The following is an 11274-nucleotide window of genomic DNA, read 5'->3' as shown; positions in this document are numbered from 1 at the left end:
GGCAGGAAAGATGCATTAGGCGCTGTTTTTTTTTTTAACATGGCTTTCAATTATTTACCTAATTTACATGACGTATGTACACATTCAAGCACTTCATTAGAAGGATTTAGCTCAAAAACATATGCATTACATAAATATGAATTTTATGTACAAAAACAATACTAACATTTGGCATTAGTAACTTTTTGCACCTTTAGTCAAATCCTCTGCAACCTCAAGATGAGGGTCACATGTCCATTTCGAGTCAGAGATGAAAATAGGATCCGCTCTGACCTGATTACAGCTGGATCACTGTACTTCACGAATGAATTGTTCGGTGTGATTTGTGAACCAATTCAACGCGTTCACTGAAAAGTAATGTCTCAAAAGAATAATTCGTTCCTATAAGCAATGCTGATTTCAATCTGGATTATGTAATCAGATTCATAAAATTAAGTCCTTTTAAAATGCTTGTCATCAGATTACAGTTATGGATTACATTTTTACATATTCACACATGGCAATAGATTATTTATAATTTACTGATTCACTATATTCATGTTTTTTTTTTTTCTCTTTTAACATTTCCTTTCTAAAAAATCATTCCGCTTACATTTTGTGTAATTGTGCACACTCCAGCCACTAGACTCCTATACAGAAAATAGAGAGGCCACAAAACATGTGACCACTGGACTTACAGAAATCATATAGCAAAAACATTACTGTGCAGTATAAACTCAAGGTACTTCAGGTTTTTTTTTTTTTTATTTGCTTTTATTTGAAATTTTGTTAATTACTTAAATTAGTTTAATTAGATATTTTAATGATTTAATTTTTGATTTAAATTTTAAATTATAAATCCCTGCAATTCTTTCATGAAACCCCAGTTTGGGAAACTCATAATGTAATGCTTAGACCTAAAGCTTCTGTTTTCATACATATACGCGAGAGTCCATATACAGTGTGTGTGAAGCAAATTTGGTCACAAGTACCTGCATAAAGTACTGTAGGCCCTACTTTGTACGCACAGGTCAAACATGCACATTTAATTTGTTTTGCACGAATCAGTTGTTTCACAAGGTGACAACACTTGCCAGCGCCGCTGTTTTACAGTAAAAAAAAAAAAAAACTAAAGAGACTGAACAACAACAAAATACCGGAGACTGCAACAACAACAACAGACGCCCACAGTGAACAAGCGCTTGTGTGATGGTGTTTTGAGATAGGCAAGGCAATTTTATTTGTATAGCACATTTCATACACAATGGTAATTCAAAGTGCTTTACATAAAGAAGAAGAATAAAATAGAACAGAAGGAATAGAAATAACAGTAAAAACAGAGAATTTTGCTATCTGGATGGAAGAGCTGGAAGTCTTAGGGAGTTTTGTTGTTGTTGTCCGTCAGAGTGGATCTAAACGGATCTTCCTCACATGACAGGACCGCTGTCTAGCTACCTGTTAAGGCACTTCAAACTGATAAACAAAGTTTCAATCTCCCCTTTTGCCAAGACACCTCAAACTGCGCCACACAGCCCTAATCCCCCTTCCAGAGATATCTTATATGCAACGCATGCACCACAGCTCATATATTTCCCCATGGTTTGTCCCCTTATCCACATTTACCAGATTTTAACCTAATCACAAGTGCTTTCTTCCTAATTCTCCCAGCTCTTTCAAACCAGACAGCAATATTTAAAAGTCAGAAATAACAAGATGATACATAAAAGATATAAAATACATTAAAGATTAAATAAAAACAGGAAAAGGAATTAAAAAGATAATACGTGTCAAATAAAATGCAAACAGTTCGGACAGAGCACAGTGCTCAATCAGCAAATGCATAGATAAAAAGATATGTTTTTAGTCTGGATTTCTGTCCACCATATTTACAGTATATTCAGTGTGCATTGTTTGGTATGCAGAAAGCTGGATGCTTTGGCTTCTTTTGAAACTACTTTCTTTGGAAGAGAAGAAATGTACTTACTAACTGGTTACTGTCTTGTTGAATTGGTATAAAAGGAATATCACACTATCAGCCCTGATATTCTGGCTTAATGAAGAGTGAATGAATGATTGTATCACTTGACTTTTCACTGTTGGCCAAATTATATCTTAGGGCCGGCCAACAACTTGGCAGGACTATTGATGACTTGCATGGACCAAACCAAACCCAACAATAGGTGCACACCTGAGGCGAGAGCGCCATAACTCTGCCCCACCTCCTGACATCGGCTCCTCTCACGAATTTGTGATATAAGTGGCTGGGACGAAAATGATTACAAGGGGGCAATCCTCCATCTCTGAAGTGAGAAACTTATAAAGTCGTTTCTTCATCTTGATCCAAGTGTTCTGTATGGAATGAATAGAGTGGCCAATAGAATTGTTCAATGGAACGACTTCAATATGATGTCATCAGTTTGCATCACTCAAAATTGATAAAATAGATAATTTCACTTTGATCTGAATTTAGTGAATGAAAGTGTCTCACCTAAACCGTTCTAATAAAACATCCACCCTAACTGTGATTCCATGGTCGTACAGTGCTTACACCAAGAGGTGGCGCTATTTCTTCAACTGACAGCGGAATCTCTGTTTATGAATTGGATAAGCACATTGTCAGATGGTTTCAGTTTGTTTATACACTTTTATTATTTAAATGTATCAAGAATAATATAGCTACACACCAGAGTTATCATGTCCACCGCAGCACAGGAACGTCCAGGCTCTTCTGAGAAACCTCAGTAGGCGCTCAATTATGGTAGTCCTATCTGTGGTAAGAAACACTTAAATTAGTATAATTATTAGAAAGCGACATATTTTGTGTAATCAAATATAGCTCTGATATCGGGTTGCTATACAAGGTTATACTAGGCATACTCGCTTCAATCGACATTCGTCTTTATTTTCATAGCGAGTGCTCAAAAGTTTCTTCACCAATGTCTTATGATAGCTGAATGTTTATCCATTTACACATACTGCATATAATCGCTTGAAATCGCGATTATAAGTTAACGATAACATGAATGATGTCGTCCATCTTGTTAATAAATACAGTAGCTAACTTACAGGAAGCCGAGAACAGAAAGCTATTATAGTTTGAGAATACACATGTGAATAAAGCATAACAAGTCTGACCTGCGTTGTTGAATTCCATATAGAATTCCATTCGAATTCTTTAAAGTTCCGTGTTTAGTTATTTCATATGAACGCAACACGAATGGATTTGGATTTCCCGCGGATAGGAAAACGCCCCCTTCTCTGACGTTTCGGATGATCGCTTCCCATTGCTGTTTTGAGACCGTGTGTATTGCATAAGAGTTTGGTTTGACTTTTCAATCTTTGTTAAAAGGTATCTTCAAACTTCTGTGCAAGCCAATTTGTATTGTAACTCTCAGTTGTTTATTAGTTTATATTTGTACATTACTGTTTTACTGTCTTGCCTTCTTTTTGGTATTGTTGCATTAAAACAAACTTGCTGTGTCGAGTCAGCACTTCATACAATAGAATAATGAACAAATGGATTAATGTATGCATTGTTCTGTCTAGTTTACACTGCAGAACGAACATCTGTGCTGGCTGAATTTCCGAGATATTAAACATAACGCCATTAATTTACCTAACTTTTTATAGGAAGTGCACATAATTATTTGAATATGAGTATTTAGTCTATTAATCTAAACTTGATATAACCAATAAAACAGCTGCTATAAATAACTAATACTCAGTGTTTGTGTATTCAAGAGCTACACGCTTTTTTGTTATAAAGATAAAATATAACATTTTTATTAGAAATGCTTACCATTTCATGTTTTCCCCTCTCATTCAACTGCAAACCATCGTATAAAGCCTGAAAAACTGAATAAAAGTCCAAACTGAATAGGTCCAAATAATATCGCCAGTCTAAAAAATGTGTTCTTGCCAACATTATCATAACACGAGTTAAAAACTTTAATTTATTCTGTGGATGAGCGCTATAACTTCCCGGGCATTTGCTGGGCGACGGATATTCCCGCGTAATATGACACATTGTTGCACATGTAAACGGGAAGTCCGCCTCTTTTCTTTCAACAGTTCGTTTTGTCTGGTTCTGCTACTACTTCACTTTTCTGAACTTTTATATATAAGATGCACAACAGAGCTTGCAATAGTATTTCCTCACAATAACACTTTATTTTTACATTATATGTTGGAATTGAAGACTGGTTACACAATCTATGTCAAGTCAGTCTGTTTCTTTAAAGCGCAGGACCTCAGCTGCTCTGCCATTGGATGGAGAGTGCGCCGCCCTCTTACGCAAATGCGTCTGTTTGGTTGATGTTTCAACGCCCATGTAAATTACATATATCCGCCGTCACGTCACACACTTCCAGTCCTAACACTTTTACTGTACTATTTGGTGTGATAGTGGGGAGAAATGTCACTTCGCACAGCTGTCCGTCGCCTCAGTGCTCCCGTCAGGAGTGTTGTTCAGCCCTGCGCTGTTAATGCGCACAGACCGTACGCGGCGGTGGCTCAGGCGCTGTCTGTCCTGGAGGGCGAGCTGGACTCTATTCGGGCAGCGGGCACATGGAAGGGGGAGCGGGTGATCACGTCCAAGCAGGGTCCTCATATCTACGTGGACGGCAGTAGAGGCGGTGAGCAGCAGGTTTTTGGCAGCCCAGGGTGACCGAGACATATAAAGTTACTTATAATATATACTTAAAGGCAGAATGTTATGATTAAGCTGTACATTCCTGGAGGCATCTGGCTAGGAGAATTAAATCTTGCAATATTATTTTAAAATTGTCCACCTCTACATAAAAGAACACTACACCCTTGATTTTTTCTGTTGAAAAAAAACAACAAAAACAAACAAAACAAAAAACTTTATTTATTTAGGTTTATAAATAGTCATATAGAGGTTAAAATTGCAACTGCATATCAACTGCATATCTATCTATCTATCTATCTATCTATCTATCTATCTATCTATCTATCTATCTATCTATCTATCTATCTATCTATCTATCTGTCATCTATCTATCTATCTGTCATCTATCTATCTATCTGTCATCTATCTATCTATCTATCTATTGTCTTAAAATATATATTACATCTTAAAACTCATTTGATCCAAAGGTTTGTGCTTACATTAAATACAGTCTAAATAGTTTGGACTCTGCCAGGGTTATTATAGTTAACTAAAGCTATATAAAACATTTTAAACTTATTTTATTTCAGCTAGTTGGCAAGGAAACATTTATCATTTTCATCTCAATGTACTAAATAAGTAAACCAGAGATCATTTTTTTTAAAAAAAGAACATCTATATTGTTTTTATTATTATATTGTTTTATTATGAAATCCGTGAGGTATATGGCTCGGCCATAGACAGCAATTTAACCACCACTTTCAAGGTCTAGAAAGATACTAAAGGCATTGTTAAAAAAGGTCAAATACCTCTCGGATTTCATCAAAAATATCTTAATATGTGTTCTGAAGATGAACGAAGGTCTTACGGGTGTGGAACGACTCAAGGGTGAGTAGTGAATGACAGAAATTTAATTTTTGGGTGAACTATCTCTTTAATGACAAACACAACAAAAATAAACTATAAAATCACTATGTAAAATATATAAATAAAAACGAATTTAAATATGAATACAAACTATAATAGTATCCCGATACTAATATAACACTGGTGTGGACAACGTTTTGTAAATCATTTGGAATGGATAGTGAAGGAAAGCAGCTAACAAGTGTCCAGAATAACCACATGTATGTGAATAAAGAAGCTCAAAAAAGCATTTTATCTTTTGCTCCTCTTCATCTTCTGATGGCCCATGCCTCCCTATTTCTGTTGTAGACATATTGAATTTCTGTGCAAATAACTACCTGGGTTTATCCAGTCATCCGGAGGTGGTGAAGGCTGGAATAGATGCCCTGCAGAAGTATGGCGCTGGCCTTAGTTCAGTGCGCTTCATCTGCGGCACCCAGGTGAGGGAAAATAATGTATTTGAACACATTGATAGCAATGCTTATTGATGCATTAAAGTTTGTTTTTAATCTCTGTTCTCTAGAGCCTCCACAAGGACTTGGAACAGAAACTAGCCCAGTTTCATCAAAGAGAAGACTGCATTTTGTATGCGAGCTGCTTCGATGCCAATGCTGGTCTGTTTGAGGTGACTTAACTAATGATCCACTGCCACCTGCACCACTGCCAATGCACTGTAACAATACATTGGTGCTCTTTGCTCTAGGTCCTGTTGGGTCCCGATGATGCCGTGTTGTCTGATGAGCTAAACCATGCCTCTATTATCGACGGCATTCGATTGTGCCGTGCCAAGAGGTTCCGCTACAAGCACATGGACCTGAATGACCTGGAAGAAAAGCTGAAAGAATCACAGGTAGGTGCCATCACTGGGTTTTACTCATGACTTAATCGCATGTTAATAGATTTCATGCAGAGGTTGCACTGGAAGCTTCAAGTGGTTAATGTGCATGGTGAGATAAAGTTTGTAATTAAATAAATTACTCTGTGGTGGCTTGATATATTTAGTCAGCTTTTGTCAACAGCAACTACACTGTATGATGCAATTGTAATCAAAAATTGCATAACTTTTAGTTGCTGAACAGACCTTCTGAGCTAGAACATTTTTGAGAATTTAGTGTTTTGATTCACAGTCCTCCCGTCTGAGGTTGGTGGTCACAGATGGCGTGTTTTCCATGGATGGGGATGTGGCTCCTCTGAGGGGTATCTGTGATCTGGCTGAGCAGTACGGAGCATTGGTCTTCATTGATGAATGTCATGCCACAGGATTCATGGGTCCTCGCGGCCGGTGAGTAAATGGGGAAAAAACACTTGGTAGCAATTGCAAAAATGGAGTGCAACAGTCAGATTCCTGAAGAAAACATCTCATTCATTTTCTTCATAGGGGAATCGATTTTTTTTACCATTACAACATTTTAAAAACAGACCTACTGTGAGCATTGAGGTTGTTTAAATATTCATGTTTAACAGCGGAATTCCTTGTAAAAAACAAACAAACAAAAAAACAAAACTACATTACCCATGATTCTGCAAGAAATCTCCACCAATCAGAGAATTGAAACAAGCAAATCACACCAATAGAGCTCTGTAGTGCCTGTTGCAAAATATATTTGTTTTCCAATAAATGTAAAATACATTATAAATGTATAATCAACATACTTAAATCAATAGTAGATTGTGTCATTGGCAAGCCTTCTTGGGATTGTAGTTCTTTCCCTCAGTAAAGCCGTTAGGTAGACATTTTTGTGTCTTTGGCTTTTTGTCAGGTTTGAGTTAATTCTTTTTTGCTTCAAATCAAAGTTTGTAATGTGATTTTCATCTTGTAGCTGGTTGGTTTGGTCCATGGCTTATAACTATTAAACAAAGACTTTTTAAAAATCTCAGTGGGAAACACACTTTTGAAACCAAGGCCACTGAAAATGAGAGCAAGCGTTGTTTCACTTTATTGAACAACGCATTTTTATTATTCAAGGCCCCACAACATTTGTCCCCCCACTCACAATTTCTACCCAATAAAATATTTTAAAGACAAGAAAGATGCATTTCCATTACAAAAATAACCAATTACTAAGAAAATCTTGATTTTAGCTTATTTTAATGCTTGTCTTATTTTAAATAATTAAGTCATCTTGAGGCCCTCTTGGAAGAGGAGGGGAGGCCATCTTGGCGGCCATCTTGAGGCCCCCAGTTTTGAACCACTGCTTTAAAGGAACCTTCTTCCTAAAATATTATGGCAGTTATGTATTTTTATGTTTAAAGACTCATTTAAACTGTGTGAGAAAGTATTGCAAGTGGACATCTGTGCATTTATTTGCCACAGAGGAACCGATGAGCTGCTGGGTGTGATGGACAGAGTGCACATCGTCAATTCCACTCTGGGAAAAGCTCTGGGAGGTGCTGCTGGTGCGTATGTCTTACATTTCTAGATATTAAACATCACCTAAACAGTTTACATAGTCAAGCTACAATAGCTATGTTTTCATCCAAAGTAGCGAATTTAACTTTAACATTACATAAAACATTTGCGAATAAAGCACCGTTTCCATCCCATGTGTTCAAAAGAACAAAATCGTCACTTGCTGGGAAATTGACGCAAAATATATGTTATACAAGTGGAAGTAGCTACAGTCACTGTAGCTCTTTTTTTCTCCATCATAAATGATTGAAGGCCAGGTGTTTGTGAACGCAATCATGTGAGACACCTCTGGGAAGTCATTAACAAATCATTCTGATGACAGACTTTGGCTCAGGCGTTTCTGAACGATCAAACCAACATTTGAGTGCTGTGCAATGAAACTGATCCGCTGGTTAGTCCAGTTATCCAATCATAACCACTGTTGAGGCAAAGTCACTTGAGGTTTTTTTTTTTTTTTTTTCTTTTATACATCGAGGGATTTATTTGGTAAATGTGCATCTATTCACATCTTGCCATTTCCATCCAGTGTTTTTTGTTTTGTTTTTTTAATGTGATATTGCAAAATTCACATAAAAATAGGTGAATGGAAACATAGCTTATGTTGGGTAAAATCACAGTTTAAAGGGATAGTTCACCCAAAAATGAAAATGAGCCCATGATTTACTTGCCCTCAAGCCATCCTGGTGTATATGACTATCTTCTTTCAGACTAACACAATCAGAGTTATATTTAAATATATCCTGACTCTTCTTAGCTTTATAATGGTATTGAATGGAGGGTGTGTTTTAAAGCCCCCCAAAAATGCATCTATCCATCATAAAAATAATCCATACAGTACCAGGGGTTAATAAAGACCTTCTGAAGTGAAGCAATGGGTTTTTGTAAGAAAAAATAATGATATTTAAAACTTTATTAACTGAAATAACAAGCTTCCTGCAGACGGCCAAATGCATCGATTTGTGGTGGAAGAGTAACCTCTGACCCGACGCATGACGCGTTGACGAATGTGGAGGCGCAGAGGATAGAGCAAAACAAAACACCGGTCACGAGTTAGAAGTCTAAAATGAGACATTTTAAAGAGAAATGTTGGATGATTTTAATATAAGAGAAGAGGAGCTTGAGTTTGTTGCACAGCCCTATTTGTTTGAACCGTGAGAGGCGTCTAAGCTTATGATACTCCTACATCTTGCGTCATACATCGCGTCTGGGGGTTATATATATAGTGGCTTTAAAATCTCACCCCCCAATCACAACCATTATAAAGCTTGGAAGAGCCAGGATATTTACAAATATATCTCTGATTGTTTTCGTCTGAAAGAAGGTAGTCATATGCACCTAGGATGGCTTAAGTGTGAGTAAATCATGGGATAATTTTTATTTTTGAGTGAACTAACCCTTTAAATAATAAGGCTGAATCAATTTCATTCCTTTCAAACTTATATTTTTCTGATTCTCTGTCAGGTGGTTACACTGTCGGACCCAAGGCTTTAATTGAGCTTCTGAGACAGCGGTCTCGTCCATATCTCTTCTCCAACTCCCTACCCCCTCCTGTGGTGGGCTGTGCCACCCGTGCTGTGGAACTGCTGCTGGCATCCAACGAAATCGCCCAGTCCATGGCAGCTAAAACCATGAGGTAGGACTGGAGGTGGGAGTCGGCGTTCTGCGATGTTTGCACTGTACATTCAGTTACACCCTTTAGCTTGTGTCAGTGCAGTTATCTTTTGTGGAAAAAAGATAAGCAGGGTTAAAACTAACAGAGTTTGCTTTTCAGTCGGTCTTGCAGTCAAAACAAGCTGACATTTGCAGTATTCTTGTATGAAAGTATGAATGCGTTTAAGAAGAAAGGATTTTTAGAGTTCACTGAGCTAATGATGGCAGTTCTCAACAGAAGTGCTAACAATGGTCTATTGTGCATCTTTTCTTCTGTGCCAAAGGTTCAGAAACAACATGACCCAGGCTGGGTTCACCATTTCCGGCACAGCTCATCCCATCTGTCCTGTGATGCTAGGAGATGCTCGGCTGGCTTCGCTCATGGCTGACGACATGCTAAAACTGGGTGAGAATTCAGGCACATATGTCGTGCCCATCTAAATTAATATATTTAATAAATTATTCAAGTCCAGCAGCACAGTTTAAAACGTGTTTTTCTCTCTTTGTCATCAGGAGTGTATGTGATTGGGTTCTCCTACCCAGTTGTTCCCAAAGGAAAAGCCCGCATTCGAGTCCAGATCTCTGCGGCTCACACCGATGAGGACATTGATCGTGCCGTAGATGCCTTCATACAGACAGGCAGGAAGCACGGTGTCATTTCCTAATGTCAGAACAGAACGGACAAAGTTGCTGTCTGTTAGAGTGAGGCTAAAGTTACATATCAAAGTCAAATTCTTCTAATGCTACTGAGATCAGTGAAGGTCAAAGGGTACTTGTAAATTTACAGTATTGACAGAATAAATGTTTTCTCTAAGATTAACAGTTGCTACTTTTACAGCAGTCTTGTACAGCAGCTTTATACCAAAAGTGTCTTGACTTTTTTCAGTTGAGACATTTGTATTATTTGCTAAATCATGTACACATCATGCTTATGCTGGAATTGTCCATTAAAAAATGGGTAAACATGAAAAAATAAATAAATAAATGAAAAGATTTAATGTCTCCTCTGCTATATCTAAAACTTTTGCACACATTTAATTACTATATCTACCTTTAAATGGACTTCTTACTAAACCAAAGTTACAAGATCTGAGATCTACTCTGTCCCTTATACAATTTTATAAATCAAAACCTAATTCTAGATGTTTAACAGACAAAAAGCCCAATTTTATGACAATTTTTTCTTTAATAGTGGGGCATGTTGTCACAATGGAGTCTGTCATTCTGTCACAACAGGCCTATTATTAAATATAAATAGTAAAGCAATAAAGGAACACTAAACAATTCATTAAACCTCAGAAATATAAAAGGTAACAATTGTCAAAACATTGTTTTAGCTAATAAATACTGTAATTATTAAATGTATAACATTTTAAACACATAACAACTTGACATATATGTCTAATATTGTTATTCTGAAATCACAGCTGAAGCTTTCAGCTAAAGTCTTCGTTATTTGACTCTTCTGAATGTATTTTGTCATTGTAGTTTTGAGAAAGGTCTCCACTAACAATCATTTATGTTATTTTTTTATTTGATATTTATCATGATTAACATTTATTTTCGTATAAATAAGGTTTTGTGAACTGTAAACTGACAAGTCTTCAACAATGCTGATATTCCGCGCCAAACAGAACAGCTAGTTCCGGTCCCTGCACTTTGCTTTGTGTTTTTCCCGCCAGTACTCCGCTTTGGTAGC

At 37.0% G+C, this 11274-nt stretch overlaps 1 protein-coding gene and 1 long non-coding RNA gene across 2 annotated transcripts; one reads left to right on the top strand and one right to left on the bottom strand.

Moving 5' to 3' along the window:
• Positions 1-1196: 1196 nt before the first annotated feature.
• On the bottom strand, positions 1197-3968 carry LOC137010153 (uncharacterized). Its single transcript, XR_010893232.1, has 4 exons — positions 3779-3968; positions 2664-2747; positions 2468-2568; positions 1197-2328 (listed from the first exon to the last, which is right to left on the bottom strand). It is a non-coding gene; the product is annotated as an uncharacterized lncRNA (long non-coding RNA).
• A 317-nt stretch (positions 3969-4285) lies between these two features.
• gcat (glycine C-acetyltransferase) lies at positions 4286-10568 on the top strand. The gene is made up of 9 exons (XM_067372538.1): positions 4286-4613; positions 5825-5955; positions 6039-6140; positions 6219-6365; positions 6643-6797; positions 7830-7912; positions 9387-9558; positions 9860-9981; positions 10089-10568. Exons 1-9 carry the CDS (start codon positions 4394-4396, stop codon positions 10238-10240), a joined length of 1284 nt encoding a protein of 427 aa, XP_067228639.1. The 5' UTR covers positions 4286-4393; the 3' UTR covers positions 10241-10568.
• Positions 10569-11274: the final 706 nt, after the last annotated feature.

The sequence above is a fragment of the Chanodichthys erythropterus genome, chromosome 3, assembly GCF_024489055.1.
Source record: "Chanodichthys erythropterus isolate Z2021 chromosome 3, ASM2448905v1, whole genome shotgun sequence".
NCBI classification, from domain to species: Eukaryota; Metazoa; Chordata; class Actinopteri; order Cypriniformes; family Xenocyprididae; genus Chanodichthys; species Chanodichthys erythropterus.
Note: the sequence above shows the minus strand (reverse complement) of the source record. Positions and strands in the feature narration are given on the sequence as shown.

Bases quoted from the DNA above. Each gene is read 5' to 3' on its own strand.
- gcat (XM_067372538.1), top strand. From the start codon at position 4,394: ATGTCACTTCGCACAGCTGTCCGTCGCCTCAGTGCTCCCGTCAGGAGT. The intron at 4,614-5,824 runs GTGAGCAGCAGG...TTTCTGTTGTAG, and splicing joins CGTGGACGGCAGTAGAGGCG to ACATATTGAATTTCTGTGCA. The intron at 6,141-6,218 runs GTGACTTAACTA...TCTTTGCTCTAG, and splicing joins CCAATGCTGGTCTGTTTGAG to GTCCTGTTGGGTCCCGATGA.